General features: G+C 51.8%; 1 protein-coding gene and 1 long non-coding RNA gene across 10 annotated transcripts in view; one reads left to right on the plus strand and one right to left on the minus strand.

The window, feature by feature from the left end:
* Nucleotides 1–4,114: 4,114 nt before the first annotated feature.
* Nucleotides 4,115–12,734, minus strand: LOC119088968. Its single transcript, XR_005092726.1, has 2 exons — nucleotides 12,650–12,734; nucleotides 4,115–5,737 (listed from the first exon to the last, which is right to left on the minus strand). It is a non-coding gene; the product is annotated as an uncharacterized LOC119088968 (long non-coding RNA).
* Atxn7l1 (ataxin 7 like 1) overlaps nucleotides 12,490–14,805 on the plus strand; it is a 229,788-nt gene continuing 227,472 nt past the window's right edge. For 3 of the 9 annotated variants that reach the window (XM_028878462.2, XM_028878463.2, XM_037210497.1), the window contains exons 1-2: nucleotides 12,490–13,448; nucleotides 13,949–14,017. In XM_028878462.2, the coding sequence (XP_028734295.2) occupies nucleotides 12,908–13,448; nucleotides 13,949–14,017 (610 nt within the window). In that variant the 5' untranslated portion in view covers nucleotides 12,490–12,907. The remainder of the gene's footprint in view (nucleotides 13,449–13,948; nucleotides 14,018–14,805) is intronic. The other 6 variants (XM_028878458.2, XM_028878459.2, XM_037210493.1 and 3 more) reach the window with 3 other exon arrangements.

Consider the following 14,805-nt stretch of genomic DNA (forward strand, 5'->3'; position numbering starts at 1 on the left):
GTGTTCTCAGGGCTTCTGCCTTCCTTGTTCACAGCTCCTGGCTGTGCAGTCACTCCATATGTATTTCCCAGGGGAACAAATGTGGCTCTATTTACCTGAGTCATCTCCAGACTCAGGCTTCCAACTTCACCTACAAGGCTGGCCCTGGGGCTACTGTAACAAATGACCGTGAACGTGGAGGCACAAAGAAACACAGGCTTATATTCAATAACAGTTCTGGAGTCAGAAGGCCAACATCTATTTTTTTTTAACTGGGAAAAATCAAGGCCGCACTCCCACCACAGTTGTAGAAGCGAACCTGGCCACACCTCTGCAGCCTCTGCCGCTTGTTGGTGCCCCTGTGCTGTGGCCACCTCCCAGCACCAGCGACTTCAGGTGTTTCCGTGTGTCATTTTTACATCACCTTGTCCTGTGCATGTGCCGTTATAAAATCCACCTGGGCGTCTCTCTTCCACTGGGTGCACAGGATCACATTAGTGCCCAGGAGCTAACCCAGAGTACATGAGCGGAACCACCCTGCACAGGATCACATTAGTGCCCAGGAGCTAACCAGAGAACATGAGCGGAATCACCCTGCACAGGATCACAGAGCGGAACCACCCTGCACAGGATCACATTAGTACCCAGGAGCTAACCAGAAAACATGAGCGGAACCGCCCTGCACAGGATCACAGTGCCCAGGAGCTAACCAGAGAACATGAGCGGAATCACCCTGCACAGGATCACAGAGCGGAACCACCCTGCACAGGATCACATTAGTGCCCAGGAGCTAACCAGAGAACATGAGCGGAACCGCCCTGCACAGGATCACATAGTGCCCAGGAGCAAACCCAGAGAACATGAGCGGAATCACCCTGCAGACCTCATTGTGTAACATAACATTCAACGTTCGTAGGGCGAATTGACTGCACCTGATGTCTTCAGGCCACCGGAGATGTCACTGCTAGCTCTGGAAATCCCTTTGCAGGATGAACACATGTGCTTTGAGCTTCTGTGTGCCTCTCTCTGGCAGGGCCAGTCTCACAGAAGAGGCTGACTGTGCGGAGCAGGGGCTGCTGTCTGCCTTTTCCCCTAGCTCCAACCTCAAAAGGAGAAACACGTTCAGGGTTCCTGTTCCCTCTATGCAGCTGGCTACCCACGGCCTCACCCTTCAGAAACCATAGGAAGTTCCCTATGAGAGGCAGCCACACCATGTGCAGCCAGGACCTCCCGGGGGCTCTGAGGAGTGGCAGGAGCAAGAAGGCTTACAGGGTCATGCCCCTGCTGCAAAGCATGCAGTCTGGGAGTCTAAGCAGGCTGGGCTGAAGCCTGGTCACTCCTTCCTCTTCCATGATTTCTAATAGGAAGATGGGTAGAGAGATGCTGAAATTAGCTTTTTCTTCCAAACAGTACCCTTCAGGAGAGAGAGGTCAGTGCAGAGGAGAGAGTCAGTGCAGGAGAGAGGTCAGTGCAGGAGAGAGGTCAGTGCAGGAGAGAGAGAGGTCAGTGCAGGAGAGAGGTCAGTGCAGGAGAGAGAGAGGTCAGTGCAGGAGAGAGGTCAGTGCAGGAGAGAGAGAGGTCAGTGCAGGAGAGAGGTCAGTGCAGGAGAGAGAGAGGTCAGTGCAGGAGAGAGAGAGGTCAGTGCAGGAGAGAGGTCAGTGCAGGAGAGAGAGGGTCAGTGCAGGAGAGAGGGTCAGGGCAGGAGAGAGGTCAGTGCAGGAGAGAGGTCAGTGCAGGAGAGAGAGAGGTCAGTGCAGGAGAGAGGTCAGTGCAGGAGAGAGGTCAGTGCAGGAGAGAGGTCAGTGCAGGAGAGAGGTCAGTGCAGTGGAGAGGTCAGTGCAGGAGAGAGGTCAGTGCAGGGGAGAGGTCAGTGCAGGGGAGAGGTCAGTGCAGGGGAGAGGTCAGTGCAGGAGAGAGGTCAGTGCAGGAGAGAGGTCAGTGCAGGAGAGAGGTCAGTGCAGGAGAGAGGTCAGTGCAGCGGAGAGGGCGCAGGGCACGGGAAGCCCTTCCATCATGTGCTGACTCCACAGTTGCTTCTGGACCTGCTGATGGGAACATGCAAGTCCTCCAGGCCACTTTCCTTGCCTCTATAATCTCTCATCCAGCAGCACCGAGAGGATCCTGGTTTCTGGTCCTAGTCCCGGGTTCCCTGAGGTCAGTAGGGGGCTTTTCACCCCGGCCTGGGGTCTCTACCCCACAACATCTGGGTGCACTCTGAAAGCTGAGGACAGAGGCAGGTTGCCCAGAGCTGGATCGCCTTGGTTTCATGTCCACTCCCTCCCCATGCAGGAAGAAGGGGCTGATAGAATGGGATGGTGTCCTTGACTGGTCAGCAGATTGTCACGGGATCTCTAGGTGGGAAGGAGTCTCCTTTCTTCCTGTGCCTAGGTGAGGCCCAAGGAGCGAGTGGGACGCAAAGAAGCGTCTTAGAGGCCCATGCATGGCTCCCCAGAGTCCAGCTGCAAGTTTGATTCTAACAGAACTGGCCGTAACTGGTTATGCATTTGCCCCACCTCTCCATTTCTGTGGTGCAGAAATTGCCACGAGACCCAGAGATACGATGTCACTAGGGGAGCTACAGTAGGCTGAGGCTGTTTGTGACTTGGGTTATTGCTGCTGGTCCTTTTGAGAGCATATCAAAGCCTCTATGAAGCTCATCAATGGACAGCATGATCTACTCTGCATAAAACTCACACACGTTTTGGGTGGTGGTAGCACACTCAGGAGGCAGAGGCAGGTGGATCTCTGTGAGTTCCAGGATAGTCTCCAAAGCTACACAAAGAAACCCTGTCTTGAAAAAACAAACAAACATAAAAACCTAAAAAAACAAACAAACAAAAAAACCCACATAAGCTGGTCCTTTCAGCTCCCATGCTGGTCCTCTAAGGGAAGGAATGTATACAACGCATTCATACTTGCAGTGACTTCTCTGTGTGCTTGCAAAGTGACTAAATGCTTTCAGAGGGAGTTATTGACCCACTGAAGTAGGAACAAAATCTAAGCCTCACCCGGCTATGGTCCTCGGGCTCTGATATTTGAGAATGGAGCTCTAGGGTTGAACGCATCAGGCAAAACTCTGACAATTCCACAGGTTACTTTTGTTAAAAATGTGGTCCTCTAAAAAAGTATTTAAGTAGGTTGGGTGGTGGTGGCACACACCTTTAATCCCAGCACAAGTTTGAGACCAGCCTAGTCTACAGAGCAAGTTCCAGGACAGCTAGGACTAAACAGAGAAACCAGGTCTTGAACCCCTCCCCCATAACGTATCTAATTAGCTAGGCTTAGTGGCGCTCATCTGTAATCCCAGCCCTTGGGAGGCTGAGGCAGGAGGATTACAGTTTCAAGTCCTGTCTTACACAGTGCAAGGTGAGCCTGGGCAGTGAGACCCTGCACACAGAGCCGTTGTGGCTCAGTGGCAGAGCATTCGCTTGGAATGTGTGTGGCCCTGGGTTCAGGCCCCAGCTCTACAAAACAAAAACAAGAAATTAAGATTGATAGCCCAGATCATGGGAAAACAGGAATTCTGACACATTCAGAAAAGTTCATCAGTTTCAAAAATTTAAATGCATATTCCCCTGACATGGTGATTTCGTTTGCAGAAAAGCCTCTTTAAAAACAACCAGAGAGAGGGCCAGGCATGGCAGCTCACACCTGTAATCCCACCAAGAGGATTTCTACACATTCAAGGCCAGCCTGGGGCCACTTAGAGAATTCCAGGCCGCTTGGGCTGTAGATTAAGACCACCTCAAAAGAAAATAAATGAATTGAATAATCAGGGATACTAAAAAAGGTTAGCTACATAAAACATTCATTATAACTGTTAATAACACATTTTAAAATTCAAACCTAAACACTCATAATTGGGGATTAAAGGTGCTATAGTTCAACAATAAACACACACTGGAATGCTGTGCTGTGATTGTTTAAAAAGTCATTTATTAGCCTATATTAACAACGATGGTATATAGATTTAAATACATGAATTATATAGTATGTTTATATTCATGTTCATATATGTAACTATGGATTGCCACAATAAGTAAAGTGTCTTGGTTTGCAGAACGGGGATCTAAACGTCTATAAACATCATCAACAGGTATATGGTAGAGAAATACTGCATGTATTTCCTTTGGAATTTTTTTTTTTTTTTTTGCAATAATTGCTCCCCATGCCAGAGGGAAGATCCAGCCACCTCAGAAAGGTAGGATGTGACTCTGGGAAACGCTCTTTAGCCAGGACATCCCTGTTGGCCAAGGACCACTACAGAATAAACAAAACAGTCGAAGGACATCACTCAGAACTAGCGTTGCCAGACTCTCTGAGCTGATGCTGGATGTGCAAGGAGAAGCTGTTGGTTTTGCTGTTGGTTTGACCAGCATAGGCCTCTGTGAGACTCTTGGTCACCTACCCTGAGTGAATGTTGCCTTCTGTCTGTCTCGGAATGCCTGAGGACAGGTGCTTCCATGGGGCCACCAAGCTGTAAGGCTTCTGTCATTCTAGTGGCTGTAACCGAGTGTCACAGTCTTTAGAAAGCTTCGTTCTCACCTTGGATCATTATAGCCCTAATTTTAAGACTTCTTCTTGAAAGAAGTGTTATTTGTTCCGAGACAGGGTCTCGTGCATCCCAGGCTGACCTGAACTCCTGTGTGGTTGAGGATGACTTTGAACTTCCGGTGTCCCCACATCTGGTCCATCCAGTGCTGGGTCCCAGCGCCTGGCCTTCTGCATGCAAGAGAGGCACTCAGCGGACGGAGCCTCATCTGAGCCCTTGAAGTCAGGATTGTTCAGGGAATCGCGCCAACTGAGAACACCGTATTCCTACCCACATCACATCACTTCATAGAGCGACTGTGGTCGAGACCCCGCAGAACTCTCACCCCGTCTGGGCCTCCCCAGGACTTGCCTGCTGTCCGCTGAGGGCTAGGTTGGGGGGACCTACCGTCTCTGTGTCTCCAGCTCTTTGCTAAGGTGGCCACTGCCCCCATGTGCTGGGGCTACCATGTCACCATCTATTCATATCAGTCAGGCACGTCCTGCTCAGATCAGGTTTCTTCTCCCCAGCCTTGGCTGCCCAGGGTGGCCACTGTCCCACTCAGCCCCCTGGGTCATTTATCTTCTGTCTATCAGGCAAGGTGAGCTTAGCCAGCTTCTCTGGTTCTAGAAACCGAGGTTGCTATTCCCTGAGATACCACAGGCCAATCTAACTGGGGTCGTCTCTGACATGACATTAAATGAGACAATTCCTTCAGCAGATCAGTGTCTGAATGCCAGAATACTTACTTAGGAAAAAATATGGATTGCTGCCTTTTTCTTGTTTAAAAAGAAGGTCTTGCTACATAGCTCAGGGTGGCCTTGATTTTATGATCCTTTTGAAATTTCAGGCAAGCCTCACCATGCTTTAAGTAAGGCCTTCTTAATAGAAGCAATCATTATGGTCTTTCACCAAAGGCCCTGGGCTGAGTCACACTAAAGACAGCGAACAAAGTGGAGCTGAATAGCAGCGGAAGCTTGTGTCGAGGGGATGCACCGGGATGAGGGACAAGGCAGGGCAGGCTGCACCAGCCCTGGTGTCATCACGCTCACCTCACGGTGACATTTTACTCATAATTTGATTCTTCCTGGATACAAAGGGACATGGAGCCCATCAGCTGACTGATTCTCCAACACCCACCTCTCAGGAGAGTCCAGTCCGTGCCAACCCTGGACTCCATCACTGGCGGAGCTGTGATGCAGATTGTTGAATCAATCCTGGGTCAGCCTGTAATTGAAAGCACACATGCTGACCCTCCCACTGTTGAATTTATTACACTGATGTACATGTCACTGTCTCCTCCTAGCCCTACACTAGTGTAGGGCGAAATCAACCGGCATTAGAGCCAAAGCCATCCTATTCCATGACCCAAGGCACTGTGTCTCTCGTTCATGAGAGAGCTCTTGGGAAATCGCCGACTCAAAGGCCTTCCTAGGCATCGTTCTGTGGTCATGGTCACAGGGTGGTCACAGGGTGGTCACGGGGGGGGGTGGTCACGGGGGTGGTGGTCACGGGGGGGGGTGGTCACGGGGGTGGTGGTCACGGGGGGTGGTCACGAGGGGGTGGTCACGGGGGTGGTGGTCACGGGGGGTGGTCACGGGGGGGTGGTCACGGGGTGGTCACGGGGGGTGGTCACGGGGGGGGTGGTCACGGGGGGTGGTGGTCACAGGGTGGTGGTCACGGGGGGTGGTGGTCACAGGGTGGTGGTCACAGGGGGGTGGTCACAGGGGGGGTGGTCACGGGGGGGTGGTGGTCACGGGGGGGTGGTCACGGGGTGGTCACGGGGGGGTGGTCACGGGGGGGTGGTCAGTGGAGCTGGTGGCTGACGCACGGTCATCTTTCCTTCTGCGGTCCATCTAGTCCATTGTAAGCCTCAGGAACACCTTCCATCTGGCAGAAGACGATCTGCACATTCCTGATGTCACCCCGCCACCATTGCCAGGCAGGTCGTCATAAGAAATCTGTGATGCCTGTCATGTGACTCTCGAGAAGAGGGAGAGCTGTGCAGAGCACTGATTGGCAGCTGGGGGTCGGGCGGACAGTGAAGGAGTGTCCTTTGTAGACTCAACCTCATCGTCCCTGAATCGGAGATGAGGGCTTGCCCTCCATTTGGAAAGCAATGGCCTAGAGTGAGGCCATACTGACATGGCCATGTTCCCTTTAATTCCACAGGTGCCTTCCAACCCACGGCACTCTTTGGCTCTTCAAATGATGTCCGTGAGAAGGGTTTGGGTCTCCCTCGTAATGGTGGGGTGTGATCAAAGACGCTCACAGTGGTACTGCCATGTGAGGCACTCACCGTCTGAAGACAAGGGAAGCCCAGCACCAGCTGCCAACACCAGGCTCTCCCCGCCTCAAGAGCGAAAGGTGTCAGGAGGTGCTGACTGCTGAGCAGCATCTGCCCCTGCATCCTGGCAGGGCCTCTCCTCACCGTGACACCGGCGTCTCTGCACAGGGCTGGTGTGAGAACACCGGTGCTCCCACCCTCCCAAGTGTCACCTCAAGACCTAATGCCCCAGGGCGCAGTTGTGGCAGGGACTGCTCATGAAAAGCTTAAATCAGGAAATGAAATGGCATACAGAAAGCCTTCCGGCTGGGCAGTGGGTGTGCATGACTCCAGAGCCACCCGGAGGTCACTCCAGCAGACCCTCTCCTGGCTGCTGAAGGCCTGACTGACAGCCACGGGCCGACTGGTTTCCCTCCACTCCCTGGCCCCTCTTCCAGCCCAAGCAGCCAGCCCCACCTGAGGCCCACGTCTCTCTCTCCTGTAGGCATGCTCCCAGCTTTTCCCATCAGGGATGACGGCAGGTGGGCATGTCCACACCCCCCCCAACCCCCTCCACAGCTTCCCTACCTCCGCAGCGACAGCTGTCACAGGTCACAGACTACACTGACACTCAGGTGGAATCCTGAGTCCGTGCTGGGAAAGCAAGGCAGCGGCATGAACAGGGGCAATGAGGACATGGTGGGACAGTCCTGGGCGGAAGCACCATGTGACGGCACACAGAAGACAGCTCAAACCCCACAGTTCTGAGCGCGCGCACCGTGGATCTCTGCAGCATGTGGTGCCAAGGGCAACTGGGAAGGACCAGAAATTAACCTTTTTGTGGCAGTTTGAATGTAATTGCCCCCCCATAGGCCTATAAGGAGTGGCACTGTTAGGAGGCCTTGTTGGAGTAGGTGTGGCTTTGTTGGAGGAAGTGTGGCCTTGTTGGAGTAGGTGTGGCTTTGTTGGAGGAAGTGTGTCACTAGAGGTGGGCTTTGAGGTCTCCAAAGATCCTCAGTTCACTCCCTGCTGCCTGTGGATCAAGATGTAGAATTTTCAGGTACCTCTCCAGTACCATATCTGTCTGCATGCTGCCATGGCATGCCACAGCATGGTGATAATGGACTGAACCTCTGAACTGTAAGCCAACACCAATTAAATGTTTTCCTTTATAAGAGTTGCTGTGGTCATGGTGTCTCCTCACAGCAATAAAACCCTAACTAAGACACTTTTAAATTTTGTTTGTGAGACAGAATTGTGCTATGTAGCTCAGGCTGGCCTGGAACTCACAATCCTGTTGCCTCAGCCTTCCAGGAGCCAGTGAACATTACCTTTTTTCCTTATATTATTCATCAAAATAACTTGGGTATTTAAATGTGAAACAAAACTTGCCAAGCATAAAGAGAAACTGGAGAAGACTCATGGCCTTGAGGATGGACAATTTCCTTAAGCAAGACACAAAGCCAAAGGCTCCAGGAGATCCAGATGTCTAAGCACTTTGGAAAAGACAATTAGAAGGAGAAAAGTGACAAGCTGAAAAGTGGCACCATTTCCAAGCAGGCAGAAGTGCTGTGTGTCTGGAAGGCATAGAAAATTCCCTCAAATCAATAAAGGCCTCAAAATGCCAACAACAAATCAACAGTCACAGCAGTTCAAAGAGAGAATAAAATGCACATTAAAAAAATGTTCAAAAACACCCAAACTGAGGAAAATACAAGTGAATAAGACGCATCCCCCTCATATTTCCAGGAGTTAGCATTTTGAAAACGTTGAGCATTAATGAGGGTTTGAAGAGAAGGGCACACTTCTACATGGCTGTGGGAGTCTGGACTGCTCAGCCGCTTTAAACGGTGATTTGGCAAGGCTATGAAAATGGAAAGTGTATGTACCTGGCAATTCTGACTCTGGGTAGAAATACTCCCTCCTGTGCCCACAAAGCATCTATAAAAATAAAAGTGCTGATCACCCTGTCTTTCATAAAACCAGAACCCTAAAATATCTACCAATTAGGTAATAGCTAAGGGACTCTGGACCATTCCACGGAATACTATGCAGCGGTAAAAAGAATGAGTTATTCCACATGCAATGCCATGTAACAGTACATATGAAAGAGCAGGACTGGGGAAATGACTCAGTCAGGAACGGTTTGTGAAGATCTGAGCTAGAATTCCAGAACCCATCTAAAAAGTTGAGTATGGTGGCACATGCTTGTACCTCAGTCCTGGGGTGATGGAGATGAGCAGATCGCTGGGGCTCATTGGGCAGCCAGCCTCGCCCAATCAGTGAGCCCCAAGTGTCAATGAGAGACCCTGTTTTAAAAAACACAGTGGGCAGCTCCCGAGAAACAACATCTAGTGCGGGCCTCTATCCTTCACATACGTACACCTGTACATACTCCCAGACAGAAGCACAGAAAATAAAACAAAATCTGCAGGAAAAATGACCACAAAATAAAGTGATTCACATTTTAAACACACACAACAGTATCATCTACACCTCTAGTAATCAAGGTGTCAGCAAATGTATAGAAAATGGTATGAAACACGACACCTGGTCTGGGGGCAGGAGCGGATGGCATGTCTCGGTCGCCAATGTGATATTATTCGGAACCATCTAGGAGGCAAGCCTCTGGGCTTAACTGAGGTGGAAAGACCCACTCTGAATGTGGGCGGCACCTTGGGTGGGTGGGCCCGATTCATAAGCAGGACCAAGCCAGCTGAGGACCAGTTTTAGCCTGGCTCTGCTTCCTGAGTTTGGACATGGCGTGACCAGCTGCCTTGCTGCCCCTGTGGGCCACACGGATCCACCTTAGCTCCTGTTCTACGCTGTGATAAGACATCAAGACCAAGGCAACTAATGAAAGGGTTTATTTGCAGCTCACGGTTTCTGAGGGTGAGTCCACGGCCATCACGGTGGCAAGGATGGCAGCAGGCGTGACGTAGAAGAAACAGCTGGGAGCTCACATCTTGAGATACAACTACACGGCAGAAGAGCTAACTGGGAATGGCTGGGCTTTGGAAATACCGAAGACCCCCCACCCCAAAGTGACACACCTCCTCCAACAGTACGACACATCCTAATCTTTCCCACAGTTCCACGTTCACAGTTGGCGACGATGTGTTCAAACCACCACAAAGCCCTTCCTCTCTTCACGTTGTTTTGTCAGAGCGAGAAGAGTAACTAACGTAGGAGGGATAACCCCCAAAGGGGCTGTGTAACGGGCGATCTCTCTGATCTATCTTTTCACTACCAGAAGCAAAACACTTTTTAGAAGCCAATATTAAATTTCTTTTGTGAGGAGCAAGAAACGTGAAGACAAAAACCGTGTGTAGAGATCCCATTCTGCTCTCCGTTATGAGGCCTTGTTTTTGTAAGGTAAAGCCAGCTTTGTTCCCGGAAGAGCTCCTGCAGAGGGTTCACCATATGCCGGGAGGGCTACCCTGGGCTGCCAGACCAGGAATGTTTGGGACAGAAGTTTCAACGCTTCTACTGGAAGCAATCGCATCCGAGTGCTGGCCTCTTCCCAACTGCCAGTTGCTGCTCACAGCATCTCATGCATCCTGACTGAAGAAACAGGCAGCCAGTGTGGGAGACTGAGGCAGGAAGATTACTGAGAGGTCACACTGAATTTGAGGACATCCCAGGATAGCCCATTTCAAAAAACAAAACAAAACAACAAAACAAAAACCAAGCAGACAAACAAAACCAATGAAACAACCGAAAGTGTGTGTGTGTGTGTGTGTGTGTGTGTGTGTGTGTGTGTGAGAGAGAGAGAGAGAGAGAGAGAGAGGACACAGCAAACATGTCTGATGACTCACTACCCACTACCCATCAGGCCTCGTGCCCAGGGCTCAGCACCCCTAATTTCACCCAATACAGGAATCCCAAAAGAACAGCAGCCTTGCTGCCCATTTAACAGATCAAGAAGGAAAGGTTCAGCTGGATTGGGATCTCAAAATCAAATGCCCAAACTGCAGTGGACGCCACTGACTTAAGTCCTCGATCCGGCCTCCTCCTCAAACGGCCTCCCCGACCACACTGAATCGTGAGGCTGTCTTTGCTTCAATTTGTACATGTACGTCAACATTCAATTTCCTCCCATTCAAGGTAAGGGATAAAGAAGGGCTGCCATTGCTCCTGTGTGGCCCTGGCGATCCACCAAGCCTGGTCCACAGCGAGGAGAGAAGTCGTCTGCACACCACAGCGTCAGGAGCCCAAGGCACTGAGGCCCAGTGGCCAGGAACAAGGCAGATGACCCATTCCCACGGAGGCCGTCCTGCCCCGTCAGAGCGCAGATGTCCTGGCTTCCTGTACGTTACTTATCAGCAGAATCTGTGTTCATCACGTCAGCTTATGGCCGGGGCTCTGGTGGAACCAGTCAGCAAAGGCCTGGAATTCCTTTCTTCCTCCCACTGGTGTTTCTGGGGTGGGGGTGAGGGGGGGGGTTCATGCTAGTCCTGTTTCTAATCCATCACCAGACACCAGTGCAGGAAAGAGCTGGCACCGTGGTCCAGCCTGCAAGGTGGGTGGAACATTTGCCTTCCTGATGCTGAGAACGCTTAGAAAAACTAATGGTATAGCAAACTTCCCCCAAGGTATGATGCTCAGGGAAATTAGCAAGAAGAAGGGCAGGTGGGATAGATGGATTCATTTAAGTCAAGGAACATCAAACCATTCTGGGGACATTTCCTCTGAATGGAACATGTCTTTTCCCTAGCTGCCTCCAGGTAACTCCCAACCATGGTCCTAGCAGGACATAGCTAAGCCACATTCCGCACCCACACGCATGCTTATGTTCAAAGGAGCCTCCGTGTGGTCCCCTTTCCTTGGCAAGACCAGACCTCAGCTTACTATAAATCCTTCCCAATTTCCAAGATGCAAAGCAGTTTCCATTTTCTTGGTGACACATTTTTTGATCACTCCTAGCTCTTTTCCAGTTCCTCCAAGGAACTGGCTCAGCCATGAAATTCCACACCACTTTCGTACTGGTATCACTGCATGTGTCAAGCTCCCTCTGAAGAATTAAGCTTGATCTTTCTCCAGCTGCAGCTCTGTGAAGTCCAGGGTGGGTCTCCCCGGGCCCCTGTGTGTGAACAACTGGTCCACGAGAAACAATGTTGTTTGAAAAGATGTCTGGATGAAGACATGCCAAGTATAGTGCCTGGCTTATCTAAGATGTCAAGTATGATACATATTTCCCACACTACAAGTATTTAACATAGGAATTCCTTATCCCGTTGTCCCTTAGCTAACAATTCATCCAAGGAAGCTAACCGAGGTTTATTCACGTCTGATAGAAGCAGTGAGACAAGCCTGGAGATCCTCCGTCATCGCCCATCCTAATGCTGGTTTTGAGGTGCATGGTGCTGAGTGCCAGGACGTTCCAGCCCCACCAGAATACATCTCAGAATCAAGCAACGCTTCGGTGTGGGGCAAAGGGTTTCTCGGGAACAGCAGTGGTTAAGAATGGAAGGATGCTGGGCAAATAGAAAAGTTATTGATTGTGGGGTAAGGGTGTCTTTACAGTTTATGTAGAAAATTCTTAGTAAGCAAACAGTTTTAAAGAGGTAACACTAGATGTTAAAAGGTCTCAGTTACCTGCCCGTAGGGCCAGGGTTCCCATGGGATGCCTAGTGCCCCTGCCGCCTGCACGGTAGGAAGCACTGGGTCTGAGGAAAGGGCCAGGCTTCCTCCCCCAAAAGCGTAGAGCTCGCTCCGGCTCTGGTGTTCGCGGAGCAAAGTCTCTGCGGTGGCCCTGCCAGCGGGGACACGCGTCGCGCAGACGCTCCGGGTCACCAGAGCCACACTGAGTTTGGAATTTTGCCTGCCCCGCAGCCCGGGATGGGATGGCCGCTCCCCTCGCCCCGACTCACCTGCTTCTCTGAGCCACGTCCATTTTCCTCTTTGCTTCTGGCTCCCGAAGGCATCTGTGCCGCGACCGGGTTCCAAGGCTCACCAAGAGAAGAGACAGGGTGGTATGGTAGTGGGAGGTGCACTCGCCAGAGTCCCCGCCCTGCCCTGGGGGGTAGGGGTGGAAGGGGTGCAGAACAGCCGACCTGGCCCCCACCAAGCCCCTGGTATCCTTCGGCGACATCGCACGATGGGTGACTGGGACCCCGGGAGGAAGGGGCATGCAGCGTGCAAAACTTTGGGTCCTCCAGCGGCGACTGCCGGAAAGGCCGCCTTTACTTCTGCTCGGGGTCGCTCCAGTTGCGGGGTTGCTGGCTGGACAAGGCGGCGGTGCGCAGCATCCTGGCTCGAGGCGACCCTGCCCGGCTGAACGTGCGCGGCTCTCGGCCTCTGCACCGCTCTGCGCTCCGCCAGCCCGACTGCGCGCTCTCCCGGGCCCCGCGCACTCCGCGCCTCTCTGGCGCCCCCAGCGGCCGCGCGCAGCACAGCAGGGCCGGGCAGGGCCGAGCGCGCCCCGCCTCCTGCCTCCTCCGCCGCCCTCCTCCCCCTCGCAGAGCACTCAATGTCGGAACGTTCCGAAGATGACGTCGGAGCGTTCTCGAATCCCGTGTCTCTCGGCTGCTGCTGCCGAAGGAACAGGGAAAAAGCAACAAGAAGGAACAGCAATGGCGACACTGCACCGCAAAGTGCCCAGTCCGGAGGCGTTTCTGGGCAAACCCTGGTCCTCCTGGATCGACGCCGCCAAATTACACTGCTCCGACAGTAAGAACCCCACCGCCTGCTCCTCCTTTTATTATCCTGTAACCTTTCCATTCACCTAGAGCCACTGGGAAAAAGTGTGTGTGTGTGAGAGAGAGTGGCCCCCGGCGTCCTCCATGCTTCTCCCTCTCTCTCTAAATAAATACACACAGACACAGACCATCAGAACACAGAGAGGCCCGGCTGCCAGCAAGGCTGTCTGTCTGTCTGTGTCCGGCTCCCTGGGGCCGGCAGCCCGCGGGGTGGGCTTTCGCAGCCCCACGGTGGTATCTGTTTAAAAGGCGACTCTGTTGCTGCTTGCATAGTTTTTTTGGTACCTATCTGGGCCAGGTAGATGGAAACCCGGACTCGGGAGAAAATGTTGCATTGTCAATTTTTGCAAGATTTTCAGATACAGTATTTATATCGATCTGTTACCAATAAACACTCTCCCTCCCCCCTGACTTTGGCTTTCCCCCCCTTTTTTCCTCATTTTCTTTTCTCCTTTTCTTTTTCATCTGCAGATGTAGATTTAGAAGAGGCTGGAAAAGAGGGTGGCAAAAGCAGGGAGGTTATGAGGCTTAATAAAGAAGGTAAGTGGAGCTCTTGGCATTTTAGTGTTAGCTTGTGTGGCAGTCTTCACAGGCTTTGGAATATAATGTGAATTGTTCTGCTGGGTACAGAGTGACTAAGGCTTGTCAAAAATTGAGCACGCCCGGGTGACTGCTGCTTCACTGTTAACTTCCTTCGAAGTATAAATACAACTGGGGTGGGGGGTGCAGACTGGGGGCGGATGGAGGAGAAGTTTACCGCACTCCACGAGAGTCCAGTCTGAACCTCCTGATGGTATCTGCCATTCTCCTTGAAGCACCATTGGCCAATGGTGGTGGTGGGGTGTGAAGTCCCCGTGTGAGGCATGGGGCGTCCTCCACAAGCATCCCAGGCTCTCTTGTGTGTAAATTCACAAGTTGTGAAGAACCCCACACGGTCAGTCATTCCAGCCCGCAGCGACTTCTCCACTCTCACTGAAAACCGTTGCGCATGGCGAGCCTTGGCTGCAAGTGACATTTTGTGTCTGGTCGAAGATTGTCGGGGCATCAATGTGTGCAGAACCCTAGCCAGTCTGTGCTTCCCAGCATGCAAATATAACACCTGAAAGAGACAGATGATTTCTGGGCCTGTGAATGAAGCCCATAATGCCAGACCTTGGGCATCACATGCCTGTGGTTGTGTAAGTCAGTTTTGCTGTTTGCAAGCCCACCGTTGGGCACTCTGGCCTCTGGTTTCAAATGGAGCTACTCTGGAGGCCACCTTCTGGTTAGAGAAAGGATGGGTCCATTTGAATTGCACTCATTGGTATACAGCTGGCTGAAGTTGGCCA

The sequence above is a fragment of the Peromyscus leucopus genome, chromosome 14 (assembly GCF_004664715.2).
Source record: "Peromyscus leucopus breed LL Stock chromosome 14, UCI_PerLeu_2.1, whole genome shotgun sequence".
Lineage (NCBI taxonomy): Eukaryota > Metazoa > Chordata > Mammalia > Rodentia > Cricetidae > Peromyscus > Peromyscus leucopus.